The sequence below is a fragment of the Ailuropoda melanoleuca genome, chromosome 11 (genome assembly GCF_002007445.2).
Source record: "Ailuropoda melanoleuca isolate Jingjing chromosome 11, ASM200744v2, whole genome shotgun sequence".
Classification (NCBI taxonomy): domain Eukaryota; kingdom Metazoa; phylum Chordata; class Mammalia; order Carnivora; family Ursidae; genus Ailuropoda; species Ailuropoda melanoleuca.
In genome coordinates this window covers 5,469,972-5,488,252 of record NC_048228.1, presented here as the reverse complement: position 1 = coordinate 5,488,252, position 18,281 = coordinate 5,469,972, and the positions used below count along the sequence as shown (strand labels likewise).

At 39.9% G+C, this 18,281-nt stretch overlaps 1 protein-coding gene across 1 annotated transcript in view; it reads right to left on the bottom strand.

Moving 5' to 3' along the window:
* The window catches only part of PER3 (period circadian regulator 3), a 55,345-nt gene that overhangs the window by 12,536 nt on the left and 24,528 nt on the right, over nucleotides 1–18,281 (bottom strand). Inside the window, 6 exon segments of the mRNA XM_034672038.1 lie at nucleotides 8,411–8,528; nucleotides 8,531–8,620; nucleotides 8,850–8,891; nucleotides 8,894–8,970; nucleotides 9,420–9,552; nucleotides 10,106–10,149. Of these exon segments, the coding sequence (XP_034527929.1) occupies nucleotides 8,411–8,528; nucleotides 8,531–8,620; nucleotides 8,850–8,891; nucleotides 8,894–8,970; nucleotides 9,420–9,552; nucleotides 10,106–10,149 (504 nt within the window).

Below are 18,281 nucleotides of genomic sequence, written 5' to 3'. Positions count from 1 at the left end.
TTCCTGTCTCACATTTAGGTCTTTCATCCATTTTGAGTCTATTTTTGTGTATGGTGTAAGAAAATGGTCCAATTTCCCCAACATCATTTGTTGAAGAGACTTGTCTTTTTTCCCTTGGATACTCCTTCCTGCATTGTTGAAGATTAGTTGACCTTAGAGTTGAGGGTCCCATTCTGAGTTCTCTATTCTGTTCCATTGATCTGTGTGTCTGTTTTTGTGCCAGTATCATACTGTCTTGAGGATTACAGCTTTGTAATAAAGCTTGAAGTCTGGAATTGTGATGCCACCAGTCCTGGTTTTCTTTTTCAACATTCTTTTAGCTATTTGAGGTTTTTTCTTGTTCCATACAAATTTTAGGATTGTCTGTTCCAGCTCTGTGAAAAAAGTCGATGGTATTTTGATAGGAATTGCACTGAATGTGTAGATTGCTCTGGGTAGCATAGACATTTTAACAATATTTGTTCTTCCAATCCATGGGTATGGAATAGTTTTTCCGTTTCTTTGGCTCTTCCTCAATTTCTTTCCTGAGTGCTCTATAGTTTTCTGAGTATAGATCCTTTGCTTCTTTGGTGAGGTTTATTCCTAGGTATCTTACAGTTTTGGGTGCAATTGTAAATGGAATCGACTTCTTAATTTCACTTTCTTGTGTCTCATTGTTAGCGTATAGAAATGCAACTGCTTTCTGTGCATTGATTTTATATCTAGCCACTTTGCTGAATTCCTGTATGAGTTCTGGCAATTTTGGGGTAGAGTTTTTTGGGTTTTCCATGTAGAGTATCATGTCATCAGCAAAGAGTGAGAGTTTGACTTCTTTGCTGATTCAAATGCCTTTTATTTCTTTTTGTTGTCTGATGGCTGAGGCTAGGACTTCTAGTACTATGTTGAACAGCAGTGGTGACAGTGGACATCCCTGCTGTGTTCCTGACCTTAGGGGAAAAGTTCTCAGTTTTTCCCCATTGAGAATGATGCTTGCTGTGAGTTTTTTATATATGGCTTTCATGATACTGAGATATGGTCCCTCTATCCCTACACTGTGAAAGAGTTTTAATCAAGAAAGGATGCTATACTTTGTCAAATGCTTTTTCTGCATCTATTGAGAGGATCATATGGTTCTTGTCCTTTCTTTTATTTATGTAGTGTATCACACTGACTGATTTGCAGATGTTGAACCACCCTTGCAGCCCAGGAATAAATCCCACTTGGTTGTAGTGAATAATCCTTTTAATGTACTGTTGGATCCTACTGGCTTGTATTTTGGTGAGAAGTTTTGCATCCATGTTCATCAGGGATATTGGTCTGTAATTCTTCTTTTTGGTGGGGTCTTTTTCTGGTTTGGGGATCAAGATAATGCTGACCTCATAGAGTTTGGAAGTTTTCCTTCCATTTCTATTTTTTGAAACCGCTTCAGAAGAATAGGTATTACTTCTTCTTTAAATGTTTGGTAGAATTCCGCTGGGAAGCCATCTGGCCCTGGGCTCTTGTTTGTTGGGAGATTTTTTATTACTGCTTCAGTTACCTTGCTGGTTATGGGTCTGTTCAGGTTTTCTACTTCTTCCTGTCAGTTTTGGTAGTTTATACATCTCTAGGAATGCATCCATTTCTTCCAGATTGCCTAATTTGTTGGCATATAGTTGTTCATAATATGGTCTTATAATTGTTTGTATTTCTTCGGTGTTGGTTGTAATCTCTCCTCTTTCACTCATGATTTTATTTGTGTCCTTTCTCTTTTCTTTTTGGTAAGTCCAGCCAGGGGTTTATCAATCTTATTCTTTCAAAGAACCAGCTCCTAGTTTCGTTGATCTATTCTACTGTTCTTTTGGTTTCTATTTCATTGATTTCTGCTCTAATATTTATTATTTCTCTTCTCCTGCTGGGTTTAGGCTTTATTTGCTGTTCTTTCTCCAGCTCCTTTAGGCATAGGGTTAGGCTGTGTATTTGAGAACTTTCTCACATCTTGAGACAGGCTTGTATTGCTATATACTTCCCTCTTAAGAGCACCTTTGCTGCATCCCAAAGATTCTGAACAGTTTTCATTTTCATTTGTTTCCATGAATTTTTAAAATTCTTCTTTAAATTTCCTGGTTGACCCATTCATTCTTTAGTAGGATGCTCTTTAGCCTCCATATGTTTGAGTTCTTTCCAAATATCCTCTTGAGATTGAGTTCCAATTTCAAAGCATCGTGGTGCAAAAATATGCAGGGAATGATCCCCATCTTTTGATACTGGTTGAGATCTGATTCGTGGCCCAATATGTGATCTATTCTGGAGAATGTTCCATGTGCACCGCAGAAGAATGTATATTCTGTTGCTTTAGGATGGAATGTTCTGAATAAATCTGTGAAGTCCATCTGGTCTAGTGTGCCATTCAAAGCCCTTATTCCCTTGATTGTTGTTGATCTTCTACAGATTTCATTTTAATTGCTACCAATTATTTGCATTTATTTATTTTCACTAATTGTTTTTCAACAAATTCTTACAGCCGTTATTATAACAGCTGGGATATAAAAAATTTTATCAACCTAGCATAAATTGGTTTTACTTTTTCTTCCTTTCTTTATACTCTTTGTACACTTGTATATACATCTTACAGAATTGTAATACTCAATGTGTATATACATATTTATTAAAATATTATCGTAAATATTTTATCTTCCTAGGTTCCTCAAAACTGTTTTTATCTTTGAGCTATTTTTACAAATCTGTAGTATATTCATGTGGTTCAAAAATCAACAAGCCTTGAAAGGCAGTCAATAAATCCCCCACACTCCTGTCTACTATGTGCCTAGTTCTCCTTTATTTTCCCCACAGAAAACCATTTCTTTTATTTCCTTATCTATTGGTCCAGTTTCTTTATGCACCTATAAAGAAGCATGAATATAGATTTTTACCCCAAAGGCATGTAATATGTACACTATCTACAGCATGTTTTTTTTTCACTTAACGGTATCCCTTCTATAAGCACAAACACAGCTGTCTTATACTTTTTCTGCATCATAGGCTTCCATTTCATGTGTATACCACAATTTATTAAGGTAAACACCTGTAGACAGACTTTGAGTTGCTTCTAAACATTACTTCTCCAGTATACAAAAGATTTCATGGTGGACACAGTGGCGGCTTTCCCCTGACATTCCTTCCACCTCTCCCCTCTGTGCAGTATCCAGGTGGCATGGGTGTGCCTGGCCCCACTCCACTTCCAGAAGTGGGCACTGACTTGTTTAAATCAACACAGCACAGCCAAGATTATGTAACGGGGAGTAGCGGGGACTGCATTTACCCTCCTGCTTGAACCAAATAAGGAAATGGACAAAACATATGAACCAATAAGTTCCAAGACACCGAACATCAGTGAATGAAGGACAGTGACCCCCAAGGGAGGGAAAACAAACAAGGTGAACCCTGGGGCTGCCCCAGCCTACTGCCTTGAGAGTTTCTGAGGTGTAGTGTGGGGAAACCAGGTGGAGCCTGTGAACCCCCCTAGTTGAAGAGGCAGAGCTGAGAGTCTGGTCAATGGCTAGAGTTTTCAGGGAAGAGTACTGGTGAGGAGAGATGGAGAGAGCCGGGTCCATACAGCCAGAGAGAACCCTCTGGTGTATTCACAAGGGCACCCATGGGAGGAGGGAGAGAGGGAACAAACACGGAAGCTCACACTATGTGGAGAACAGCATGTGGTCCCATCAGCCAGACTAGAAAATCTCCCAACTCACGGGGCACTGGGTACAGTAACTCAGAAGGACCTGACTCGGTAGCGAACAATAATTAGCCATAGACTACATACTGCTCTGGTTCTGCCTAACAAATTTGAAAAGCAAAGCCTGAAAGGATCGATTTGTTTCCAAGTAACTTATCTGGGTCCCAGAATAGAGCTTGTCCATATTTATGGGCATGGATACTCATCAGCACCCATTCACAATATCTGGCATACAATCCAAAACTGCCAGGCATGCAAACAAGCAGGGAAAATACAACCCATAAGGTGGAGAGAAGTCAGTCAACCAGCCTGGGGCTGGCAGAGATGTCAGAATCAGAGATGGGGTCGTTGGTAGTTACTATACTACCCTCCATACCGCTAAAGGGAACATCAGACATCAGAGACATGGAAGATGTAACAAAAGAAAAGACCTAAACAGAACTTCTTGAAATGAAAACTACAATACCTGAGATAAGAAACACACTGAATGGAAATACAAGTGACAGATACCGGATTAGAAAAGATTCGAGAACTTGAAGACGCAGCAGTGGCCTATATGCATGTAACTGGAATCCCAGGAAAAGAGGAGAGAGAAGCAGTGCTGGAAAAATAGGGGAGAGAAGACTTTCAATTTGATGGAAACTGTAAACCTACAAATCCAAGAAGCTCGATGAACCAGAAGGACAGCACATCCTGGCACATCATACTCAAATCATGCAGATCGGTGATAAAGAGAACATCTGGGTGGCTTGGTCAGTGCAGTGTCTGCCTTTGGCTCGGGTCATGATCCCAGGGTCCTGGGATTGAGTTCCACATTGGGCTCCCTGCTCGGTGGGGAGTCTGCTTCTCCCTCTGCAGCTCCCCCTGCTTGTGTGCGTGCTCTCTCCCCCTCTCTCTTTGGCAAATAAATAAAATCTTAAAAAAAGAGAGCACATCTTACAAGCAGCCAGAGAAAAGCCGTGTGGCAAGCAAACCAAGGACGGGACACAAAGGGACAACATGAAGGGACAACAAAGACATTTTCAGACATACAAAACCAGAAAGGTTTCACCACCACTAGACCCATGGGATAAGAAACAGTCAAGGAACTCATGCAGGGAGGAGAATGATCCCAGATGAGTCTACACAACAGAACAAAAGCACCAGAAGAGGTAACTACATGGGTAGACAGTTGAAGAGATAAGCACTACTACCCACGCGAGAACAACAGCAGTGTAGGGTGGGATTTACAACATATGTAGAAGGAAAACATAAGCCAACAGACAAAGGCCAGAAGGGGAAAGCAGAAGTACCCTATTGTTGGTTTTTACACTATACATGAAATGGTATATTTCCAGAAGGTGGGTTGGGAAAAATTGAATGTGTGTACCGTGAGCCCCAAAGCAACCACTAAAATAAATAAAGCCCACTCTAAATATTAACATACCCAAGTTAAAAGTAAAAAAAGTGGAAAAGATAAAACATTCAACCCAACAGCAGCAGAATAAACATTCTTCCCAGTGCACCCAGAACAGTCGTCCAGAGAGACCATATCACAGACCATAAAACAAGTCTCGACAAATATAGAAGAATTTGGGTTCTGTATTTTCTCTGACCACGATGGGATTAAACTAGCAATCAGTAACAGAAAGAGCTGTGGAAAACTCCCAAGTCTGTGGTGGTGAAGTAACGTACGATAACAAATACAGAGACAAGTGATGATGAGTGATTTCAAAGGAGACAGCTTGGGGGTAGTAGTATTAGAACACGATGAAAATGACACAAATCACCAAAATGCCTGGGATGCAGCGAAAGGTAAAAAGAACATTTGTATTAAAATCCAGGAGGAAAGAAAAATGTCTGAAATAGATTATTTCAGCTTCGATGTTGAGAAACTGGAAAGAGAAGAGCAAGATAAAACCGAAGTAAGCGGAAGAAAGGAAATAACAAAGACCAGAGCAGAAGCCAGTGACGTGGTAAACAGCGAAGCAATGAACAAAGCCAGTGCAATAGTAAGTCGGTGCTTCGAGAAGACCAATCAAATCGATCAAACTCCAGCCAGACCGATCGGGGTACAGAGAGAAGACACAAAGAAGGTGCCGACCCCTGAAATGACAGAGGAGCATCATTCGAGGTCATACAGGTGTCAAAAGAATAAGGGAACATTATGAACACTTTTATTCCAATAAACCTGATGTGGACAAAATACGCCAATTCTTTGAAAGACATAAACTAAAATAAAGTTCACTCGACAAGCAGAAAACCTGAACAGCCCCGTTGTCTATGACAGAAACTGAATCTGTAGGTAACCACTTAGCCAGGAAAACTCTAACTCAGATGGCTTCACTGATTCCTAATTATTTTAAATTTGAGGCATGGGACAGCCCAACATATTTTATATCTCAATGAACGTATCATGGACGCTTGAGAAGAATGCATATTGTGAAGGTATCAGTGCTGTGTTCTCTGAATATCGAGTAGGCCGACGTGGTTGATAGCATCGCTCAGATCACCTGCTTTACTCATTTTCTGTCTAGATTCTTTTTTTAAAGATTTTATTTAACTGTCTAGATGTTTTATCAGCTGCACAGAAGGGGTGTTACCTTCTTTAGCTACAGTTATAGAAAGTTTGTTTCTCTCTTTAACTCTTTCCATTTTTATCTCCTATCTCGGAAGCTCTGTTATTAGCAAATACGCATAATGTACTCTGATTGCCGTGTCTCCCCGATGAACTGTTTGCCACCACGAAGTGTCTCTCGGAAGACCCTGTCTTGAAGTCTGAATCATACCGGTTCACCAGCCTTCTTATGCTTCTCGTTGCATTGTGCCTCTTTGCCCATTTGTTCACAATCCATTTGTGGATTGGTATTTAAACTTTAATTCCCTGACAGTATATGGCTGGGTCTTGATTTTTTTTTTATCTGACAATTTTTGCTTTTTAATAGGAGTGGATATAGTTTGGGTTTAGAGTGATTATGATTAATTTGACATGTTCCCTCTGGTGGTGGTGGTGGCTGTTGCTCTTCCTTTTCTGCCCTTCTTTTGGATTATTTGTGCGTTTATTATTATTATTTTTTTTGAGAGAAAGAGAGCGCACGCATGCGTGAGTGGGGGGAAGAGTGGGGGAGAGAGAGGAGGGAGAAAGAATCCCAAACAGGCTCCACACTCAGCGCTGAGTTCAATCCCACGACCAAAATCATGACCTGAGCTGAAACTAAGAGTCGGACGCTTAACCGACTGAGCCACCCAGGTGCCCCAGGATTATCTGTGTGCTTCTTAAAATTATACTTTCATTTATCTCCTGGCTTTATTTCACGCTCCAACTTAACCCTACCTACTACAGATTCAAAAATATGTGTTAATGGAATGGTTTCTGGCAGCTACTTGTAACGTCTGATTCCGTCCTCTGCCACTCATCTGCTGTGTGACTTTGGGCAAGTTAAGGGACTTAACCTGTTCGTGCCTTAACTGCTCCGTATACATAACGGAGATCATGAGAGGCAGGGAAATGCATTTGTGGTCACAGTCCTCAGACCCCACTCATTAGCACAGTTACGGTGTAAGCTGCAGGAATATAGGCTTTCCAGAAAGCAGAAGACATATGGATACTTTACAGATCCCCGATTCTGTTTCCTGCCCTTGGACTAAAGATGTGCCCCACAGATACTGAGACTGGTTAAGATCAGGAGAAACAATTATAAGTAAATATTCCCTTAACTGAAAGCTTAGAGACCTCAGTATGAATTCTCTCAAAATGGTAATATACACCAGAGTATAAAAAGTTTAGAGGCATAATCAAACAATCTTTCCCCACTGGGTGAGACCCACCTTGTGTGGGCTGTCACTGGTGGCTGTGTGTCCACATGGGAATCGACAGTGTTAAGAAAGGGACACTAAAAAATGTGCATCTGCCTGTTCCGGAGGGACTAGCTCAGCTCCAATAAAACTATTTTCAGTTCATTAGAGACAGAATCTAGTCTCACAACAGCGGTGCCTCGGGTGTCTTCGCACCGACGCCCAGACCGCATGTCAATGCCATGCTCTCCATCTCCAAGGGTCAGTGTGAGGGTTAGGTGAGTTAATTCCCATGAAGGACTCGGGACAGATGGCGGCACAGAGTAACAGCTCAACACGTGTTTACGAATTTGCCACTGAAGACTAGCAAAGAGAAATGAGAGAGAACCGAAAAACCTGATTTAACACCTTTCTCGCCAGTTCTTCATCCACCAAATTGTTATAACAACAAAGTCAAAGGACAGGAGGCAGTAAAAAGGAACAAAAAGAAGACATCAGAATAATTTACCAAGTCATTATGTTGTTAAAAGGAAGAGAGTTTTAAACACACTCTCCTCATTGTCATCAGGCCAATATATATACATATATGGTCAACCTAGTCACAACCACAGTCGAAGTTTGACAAGGACACCTTTCAAGGGCAGCAACAAAGTGACCTAATGCAGCCCCATAGAAAACTTCACTGGTGATGGTCACCGCTAACTGAGGACTTACTACTATGTTAGCAGGCACTGTTTCTAAGTGCTTCCCACACATCAGCTGATGTGACAACAAATGACAATGACTTAGAAATACAGTCCCAACTACGTAACCAATATACACATGATGCTATTTCCAAAAGTACTTTAACCGAGTCAAAGAGAGGAAAACGTAACTACAATTTAGAAGTCTTTCCTAAGTAACCGGTGTCAGGGACTTTTGTCTTCTCTCGGTAGCGCACCTCACGCCGAGTGTACTTTAGAGCGGAACGTAAGCGTGGCACCTGACTCTGGTGGCGGGGCATGGACGATGGTGCTGCTGTGGCTGCACTGGCTCACGCCAGAGCCCAGGCTCAGCGCCCCGGGGCCAGGGTCCGCCGAGCGCCTCCTGCAGCGTGTGCGGCCCACCTGGCGGTCGGCATCTCCAGGTTAGCTGTGGCTGCGATCGGAGACACAGCTGGGGCACAAAGGAATTGACAATGAAAAGAAAAATCCCCAAGGAAATTTATGGTAAAGGCTCAGTTTGCAAATATTTGTAGTGGATGAGCTAAAACCTTCTGGCCATAAAGGAACAATATGAAACTAGGCTTGTGATCAATGAAATACATAAAGACAAAATCTTAAAAGAAACAGAAAGGGCTGGCTTTGTAATCATCCTGTGTCTAGCTGGAGCGCATCTGCGTCACTGTGCAAGGCTTTGGCATCATTTGCCTTGTGGTTTTGTCTTTTTCTGAGGATGAAGAGGGTGTATTGGTACAGGATATGCACCTTCTTTTCAAAGCTGGAATGTGGCAGCTCTTCAGGTATCTGCAGCAACATAATTCGGTCACGCATGCCTGCCTGTCCCCTAACTCTCCCACGTTTCTGCTCTTCTCATAGCACTTCTGTGTGAGTCCTCTGCACTCTCTTCTTTGATGAGGTCTTCCCTGACCAACCCAGCCTCAACCACTGGCCTGTCGTCTCTCTTTTACTGTGACCTTGAACTGATCTCCAAATCTTTGATTTTTATGATCAAAGTCTTGTCTTCTCAACCATACCATGGCTCCTTCAAAGAAGGGATCCATCTGCTAATTTTCTGCATCCCCTGAAATGTTCAACTTATTATAAACTATATGTAAATAGGCATTCCATAAATATTTACTGACTTACAGTGAAAAATCAAAACAACCAATATTAAAAATGATGCAAGGTGTGTGCTTACAACAATGATGTATGCTTTTGGAAAAACTGACATGTTCTCAAAACTTGTCTCACACCTGATAACACTGTCAATGCAGTTTATTTGCTGATATGATGGGCTATGCTGGTCTTTTCTCCAATTTTCACAAGACTCTGTGGGCACACTATTGTTTTTCAATGTCTGGAAGGTAGATGAGGCCTTCTGCTCATCTGAAACAGAATGAAAGGATGTGTAATTAAAAATATTGTATGTGTGAGAACTGACCCAACAAAGAGCAGGTCCTCTGGCATGCACACATTCAGTAGAACATTATGTAGCTATTAAAGACGAGCTCACACCTAAAAAATTTACCTATACAGAAAGGTATCCACGTGGAATGATTACATGAATGTTTACATTTGCGGGGTTTTTTTGTTTTTTTTTTTTTTACAAAAAAGGAGTGAAAAACATGTCACAGGCAAAGATTAATAATAAAACTATCAGGTGAAAGGCTGATGGGGACTTCATGGTACTGAGCTGACACCACCTGCCAAATGACCAATGCTGGCATCACCGGGGAGGGGGTGACCAGACACAGTGTGGAGTGCAAGGCACTGCCCTGCAGACCTGTGTCCAACAGGACCTTCTGCAGTGACAGAACTGCCCTTCATTCGTGCTGTCCAGCACGGGGGCCACCGACACCAGAGGTAGCCATTAAGCCCTTGCAATGTGGCTACAGCAACCAAGGAACTAAATTTTCAGTTTTATTTATTTGTAACTAACTGGAATTTAGGGTGTGGCTATCGGCACCATACTGGATAGCGGGGCTAGAGAGAGAAGACCCAAGGCCTCAGGCTGGAACCCTGACAAACTTCAACCTCGTGCGGAGAACGATGATCCAAGAATGGAGGCTGAAAAAGCACATGGAGAAAAGTAAGAGAGAGCCCGCCACCATGGCATTGCAGAAACCAAGACAGGGAAACTGGTTCAAGGAATGAGGAACCAGTCAAGTCAAACGCTGCTGAGAGGCTGACTTAGCTACCCTTGTTATCGTTGTTGGTGAAGGTCACCTTAGCTGCCTGGAAGCAGCCCCGCTCATTTCCAGAGGGGATTATGGAAAAAGGCCTGCTTAACTATCATTCAGTAACTTTTATACTTAAAAAAATTATCTTTAAGATAATAAAAATAGAGGTTTTGAACTTAGGACCCTGAGATCAAGAGTCACATGCTCCACCAACCGAGCCAGCCAGGAGCTCCTATAATTTTAATTTCTAAATAACTTTAACCTTGAAGAGGGTCACAGAAACAGTAGCGCTCCCGTATACCCTCCACCCTGCTTCCACCAACGTAACATCTTACAGAACTATTGACAGAACGCACAAAACTAGGAAACGCACAGTGGCGCGCAGCTACTAACTACAGCCTATGTGGATGTCACCCGCTGCTCCGTGAAATGCCATTTCCCACTCCAGGGTCCAACCCGGGGTCTCGCGGTGATTTTAGTTGTCAGAGTCTGTCTTTCCTTGTCTCTCCTGATCTCAACTCTAGTGAAGAGTACAGGACAGGAATTCTGCGGGAATGGCCCCCCAACTTGAGTTCCCCTGATGTTCTGTCACGATGAGGTTGAGGGTGTGCCTCTTGGAGAAGATTCCCGCAGAGGGGCGGTGCCCTTCTCGCGCCTCACGCCAGGGCTGCATGACCTTGATGTGTTTCCTGTTGGTGTGTCAGCCTTGATCACTGGTTAAGGTGCTGTCTGCCGGGTGTCTTCCACATGAAGTTACTACTTTACGTGTAATGCATGATGTACACAGTAAATGTTTCAAAGGCACACTTTGAGACCATGCAGATATCCTGTTTCTCTTACCTTTTCGTGAATGGTCTTAATGCCACCAAACTGTATATTTAAAAATGGTTAAAATTTGGTTACATATATCCATTCACCTGTTGAATGATATCTAGGTTGTTTCCAATTTTGTATGAGTGTGAATGACGTGTGATAAACATACACAGACAAGTTTATGTGTGAATTTGAGTTTTTCTTTCACTTTGAGTAAATAAGAATGGAATTGCTGAGTCATATGGTAAGAGTATGTTTAATTTATAAGAAACTGTCAAACTTTTCTAAAGTGGCTGTACAACTCCACATTGCCTTCAGCACTGCCTGAGGGCTCTGGTTACCCTGCATTCTTACCAGAACTTCGTATTGCCTGTATTTTTTTTTTTTAATATTTTATTTATTTATTCGACAGAGATAGAGACAGCCAGCGAGAGAGGGAACACAAGCAGGGGGAGTGGGAGAGGAAGAAGCAGGCTCATAGCCGAAGAGCCTGATGTGGGGCTTGATCCCATAATGCCGAGATCACGCCCTGAGCCGAAGGCAGACGCTTAACCGCTGTGCCACCCAGGCGCCCCTGCCTGTATTTTTTCTTTTACTTTTAGCCATTCCAATGGGTGTGTGATGGTATCTCATGCGGTTTTAACTTCCTAACGACTGAGACTGAGTGTTGTTTCCCATGCTTATTGCCATCTGTGTGTACTTCACTGGAAAAGTGTCAGATCTCTTGACCATTTTTGGAATGGATTATCTTCTTATTGTTGGATTTTGACAGTTTATGTATTCTGGATATGAATTTTTTATTGTATCTATAATTTGCAAACATTGTCTTTTCATTGTCTTACCAATGTCTTTCAAGAAGTTTTTAATTTTGATAAAGTCCACCCCATCAATTTTTTTTATGGATCATGCTTTTGATGTATCTTAGTAAGTCAAGCAGAGAAAGAATTACCATATGGTTTCACTTAAATGTGGAACATAAGGAATAGCATGGAGGACATTAGAAGGAAGGGAAAATGAAGGGGGGGAAATCAGAGGGGCAGACGTAAATGAGAGACTATGGGAAACAAACTGAGGGTTTCATAGGGGAGGGGGGTGAGGGGATGGGTTAGCCTGGTGATGGGTATCAAGGAGGGCACGTATTGCATGGAGCACTGGGTGTTACACACAAACAATGAATCATGGAACACAACACCAGAAACTAATGATGTACTGTATGGTGAGTAACATAATAAAATAAAAAAATAAAACTTTTTTGCCAAACCCAAGATCACAAAGATTTTCTCCTAAGTTTTCTTCTAGAAGTTTGTAGTTGTAAGTTTTATATTTAGGTCTATGACCAATTTTGAGTGACCTTTTGTGTAACATGTGAGCTATGTGTTGAGGTTCATTTTGTACATATGTGGATGTCTCACTGTACAGTACCATTTTTTTTTTTGGAAAGGCTAGCTTTTGTCCACTGACTTGATCTTGCACCTCAAAAACTGACTGTATTTGTGCAGGTCTGTTTTGGGACTCTAATCTGTCCACTGATCTATCTTTTCACCAGCATCACACTGCGTTAATTATGGTGGCTTCATAGTTAAGTCCTGAAATCAGATGGAGTGAGTCCTTCAACACTGTTACTCTTTTTCAAAATTGTTTTGGCTGTTTTAGTAGTTTTTTTTTTTCCCACAGAAGTTAGAGGATCTGCTTGATGATACATATACAGAAAAAAAAAATCCTGCTGACAGTTTACTTGGAATGACATTGAATGTACAGATCAAACTGAGGAGAACTGACAACATCATGTATTCCAAATCATGAACCTGATATAGTTTTCATTTACTTAGTACTTTTTATTTTAAAGTTTTTCTTTTATCAGTGTTTTGAAGGTTTTCACATATGGATTGTTTCACATATTCTGTTGGATTTTTTAAGTATTTCAGTTTTGGGTAGTTTAAAAAAAATTCTGGTGCAATTGTTCCTTGTTAGTACATAGAACTTTAATTGATCTCACATGCTGACCATGTATCTTGTAACCTTGCTAAAATCAGTAGGAGCTTTTTTTGTAAATTCTTTAGAATTTTTCTATGTAGACAATCCTGTCATCTGTGAATAGTTTTATTTCTTCCTTTCCAATCTCTTATGTCTTTTATTTCTCTTGCCTAGTGCAGTGGACAGGACTTCCAGTTTGATGTTAAGACGTGGGGAGTGGATATCCTTGCCTTGTTCTCCAGGTTAGGGTGAAAGCATTCTCTCACCATTAAGCATAATGTTAGCTAAGGGTTTCTATAGATGCCTTTCTTGTCAGGTTAATGAAATCCCTTTTCTACTTCTAATTTTTTTTTAAGATTTTATTTATTTATGTGACAGAGAGACAGCCAGCGAGAGGGAACACGAGCAGGGGGAGTGGGAGAGAAAGAAGCAGGCTCCCAGCGGAGGAGCCCGATGTGGGACTCGATCCCGGAATGCCGGGATCGCGCCCTGAGCCGAAGGCAGATGCTTAACGACTGCGCTACCCAGGCGCCCCTCTACTTCTAATTTTTGAGCATTTATCATGTGTGGATGTTGAATTTTCTCACATGCTTTTTCTCCATCTATTAAAATAACCTGTTGGGTTTGTCTTTTTTATTCTATTAATATGTTGAATAAATGTAGCTGACTTTCACATATTGAACCAGCCTTGCATTCCGAGGATAAATCATACTTGGTTGTGATATATTTACCTTTTTACACTTTGCTGGATTTGATTTGATGATATATAATTGGGGATTTTACAAATATGTTGATGAGGGATCCTGGTCTGTAGTTTTCTTGAATTGTCTTTATCTTGTTTCAGTATTAGGGTAATAATGGGCTCATAAAAGGAATCTGGGAGTTTCCTTTCGAAACTTCCTTTTATTTTCTTCTGTATTCTATTTTCTGAAAAAGATTACATAGAAACTGGCACTTTTCTTCCTTGAATGTTTGACAGAATTCTCCAATGAAACCATCTCGGCCTAGATTTTTCTTTTTGGAAGGTGTTTAACTTCAAATTCTGTACCTGTAATAGGTATGTCTATTCTAGCTATCTATTTCTTTTTCACTGAGTTCTGATAGGTTCTTTCTTTCAAGTTATTAATAGACCAAAGTTATGGGAATAGAGTTGTTTGTAGTCCCTTTAACATCTGTGGGGTCTTTCTTTCCCAATAGTGGGCATTTCTGCCTTCTTTTCTTCATTGGTATGGCCCGAGTTTTGTTAATTTTATTTTTATCAGCTTTTGATTTCATTAATTTTCTCTTATTGATTTCTGTTCTCAATTCCATTGATATCTGGTCTGTATGATTTCTTTCCTTCTGCTTACCTTGGGTTTAATTTGCTCTTATTGCTCTTGTTTCTTAAGGAGGAAGCTTAGATTATTTGAGATCTCTCCTCTTTTTCCCATATCATCAGTTAATGCTATAAATCTCCCATTAAGCAACGCTTTAGCTGCATCCACAAATTTTTTGTTTTTTTCAATTCATTCAAGTTCAAAATGTTTTTACTTCCCTTAAGGCCTTGACTGGTGGGTCATTCAGAGGTATGTTCTTTAATTTCCAAACATTTGGGAATTTTCTAGATAAACCTTCCTGTTACTGATTTCTGGTTTAATCCATTAGGTCAGAGAATATATTTGTTATGATTTATATTTTTAAAAACTTGATAAGGCTTGCATTATGGCCCAGAATAAGGTCTATCTTAATGAATGGTCCATGTGCCCTTGAGAAAAATAGGCATCATGTTGTTGTTGAGTGGAGTTGTCCATCAATGTCCATTAGGCAAATTCCATTGACGGTGCTGCTCAGGTCTTCATCTTTACTGATTTCCTGTCCATTTGTTTTATCAATTACAGACAGAGGTGTGTTCCAGTCTCTAATGACCACTGCAGATTTATTTCTCAAAGTCTTTATCAGTGTTTACTCCATGTATTTTGAAGCTCTAATGTTAGATGCATAACTTTTTAGGACTGTCACATGCTCTCAGAGAATCAGCCCCTCTGTTGTCATGCAATGTCCCTCTGAAATCCTGATAAAGTCCCTTGTCCTAAAGTCTACACTACTTGATATTAATACAGCTTTCCAGCTTTCTTTGGATTCCTGTTAGCATGTATATCTTTTCTAGCCTTTTGCTCTTAACCTGCATTTTTATTTGCAAAATGGGTTCTGGTAGATACTATGCCGCTGACTCACTAATTTTTTTTTTTCATCCAATTGACAATTTCAGTCTTCCAGCTGGTATACTGGGAACATTAACATTTAATGTGATTACTGAAACAGCTGAATTAAAGTATGCCACTTTGCTAGCTGTTTTCCATTTATTCCATCTGGGTTTTTGTTTCTTTCCTGTCTAATTTTGCATTAAATGTTTTAAATTCCGCTTTATCTCCTCTGCTGACATTATTTATACTTCTTTAGAAACTAGTTCCAATAATTGTTCTAAAGTTCACAACATATACCTTTAAGAAATCAGTTTCTACCCTCAAATAACATATCACTTCTGGTGTAAGGACTCCACAGCAGCACGTTTCCAGTGCCTCTCCTGACCCTCTGCAATATTTTTACATAGGTCATAAATGCATAAGAGTATTTCTGCTTTAGTCAGTTACCTTCTAGGGCAATTAAAAATAGGTAAAAAAATAAAATTTCTTCATTAATTCCGTTTCCAGTGCTTTTCATTTCTTTGTGTTGATTCAAGTTTTATGTCTGGTACCATATTCCCTCCATCTTTAGAAATTCCCTTAGTGTGTCTCATAGAATAGATCTGCTGGCAATACATTCCCCCTCCCCGTTTTTGTTTGAGAAATCTTTGTATCTCTTTCATTTGTGAAAGATAGTTTCCACTAGGTAGAGAATTCTGCACTAACAGTTTTATTTTTCCTCTGAAGACATTTAGTCGTCTAGGGTACATGGTGTCTAAGGAAATGTCTTTGTAATTCTTACCTTTGTTTCCCTGTATGTAGTCTGTCTTTGTTGCTCTGGCTGCCTTCAAGATATCCCCTTTGCTTTTGTTCTCAGCAGTTCGAATATATTTCCAAGTATGTGGTGAGTTGTTTTTTTTTCCCCAAGTGTATGGTGTTTTTATTTTGTGATTGGTTTTTGTTATTTTGTATCCACACTACTTGATGGTCTTCATCTTTGGGAAATTCTTGGCCATTATTTCTTCAAATGTTTCTTCTGGGATTCCAATCACTCTAATGTTAGATCATTTGATTGTGTCTCCACATTCTGAGAGGCTCTATTCTGTATCTTTCTTTTGTGTTTCAGTTTGTGTAATTTCTATGTATCTACCTTCAAGTTTATGGATTCTTTTCTTGGTTGACTGCTCATCAAAGGTATATGTGTATCTCTCACGTCTCCATTTNATTTCTGGTTTAATCCATTAGGTCAGAGAATATATTTGTTATGATTTATATTTTTAAAAACTTGATAAGGCTTGCATTATGGCCCAGAATAAGGTCTATCTTAATGAATGGTCCATGTGCCCTTGAGAAAAATAGGCATCATGTTGTTGTTGAGTGGAGTTGTCCATCAATGTCCATTAGGCAAATTCCATTGACGGTGCTGCTCAGGTCTTCATCTTTACTGATTTCCTGTCCATTTGTTTTATCAATTACAGACAGAGGTGTGTTCCAGTCTCTAATGACCACTGCAGATTTATTTCTCAAAGTCTTTATCAGTGTTTACTCCATGTATTTTGAAGCTCTAATGTTAGATGCATAACTTTTTAGGACTGTCACATGCTCTCAGAGAATCAGCCCCTCTGTTGTCATGCAATGTCCCTCTGAAATCCTGATAAAGTCCCTTGTCCTAAAGTCTACACTACTTGATATTAATACAGCTTTCCAGCTTTCTTTGGATTCCTGTTAGCATGTATATCTTTTCTAGCCTTTTGCTCTTAACCTGCATTTTTATTTGCAAAATGGGTTCTGGTAGATACTATGCCGCTGACTCACTAATTTTTTTTTTTCATCCAATTGACAATTTCAGTCTTCCAGCTGGTATACTGAGAACATTAACATTTAATGTGATTACTGAAACAGCTGAATTAAAGTATGCCACTTTGCTAGCTGTTTTCCATTTATTCCATCTGGGTTTTTGTTTCTTTCCTGTCTAATTTTGCATTAAATGTTTTAAATTCCGCTTTATCTCCTCTGCTGACATTATTTATACTTCTTTAGAAACTAGTTCCAATAATTGTTCTAAAGTTCACAACATATACCTTTAAGAAATCAGTTTCTACCCTCAAATAACATATCACTTCTGGTGTAAGGACTCCACAGCAGCACGTTTCCAGTGCCTCTCCTGACCCTCTGCAATATTTTTACATAGGTCATAAATGCATAAGAGTATTTCTGCTTTAGTCAGTTACCTTCTAGGGCAATTAAAAATAGGTAAAAAAATAAAATTTCTTCATTAATTCCGTTTCCAGTGCTTTTCATTTCTTTGTGTTGATTCAAGTTTTATGTCTGGTACCATATTCCCTCCATCTTTAGAAATTCCCTTAGTGTGTCTCATAGAATAGATCTGCTGGCAATACATTCCCCCTCCCCGTTTTTGTTTGAGAAATCTTTGTATCTCTTTCATTTGTGAAAGATAGTTTCCACTAGGTAGAGAATTCTGCACTAACAGTTTTATTTTTCCTCTGAAGACATTTAGTCGTCTAGGGTACATGGTGTCTAAGGAAATGTCTTTGTAATTCTTACCTTTGTTTCCCTGTATGTAGTCTGTCTTTGTTGCTTTGGCTGCCTTCAAGATATCCCCTTTGCTTTTGTTCTCAGCAGTTCGAATATATTTCCAAGTATGTGGTGAGTTGTTTTTTTTTCCCCAAGTGTATGGTGTTTTTATTTTGTGATTGGTTTTTGTTATTTTGTATCCACACTACTTGATGGTCTTCATCTTTGGGAAATTCTTGGCCATTATTTCTTCAAATGTTTCTTCTGGGATTCCAATCACTCTAATGTTAGATCATTTGATTGTGTCTCCACATTCTGAGAGGCTCTATTCTGTATCTTTCTTTTGTGTTTCAGTTTGTGTAATTTCTATGTATCTACCTTCAAGTTTATGGATTCTTTTCTTGGTTGACTGCTCATCAAAGGTATATGTGTATCTCTCACGTCTCCATTT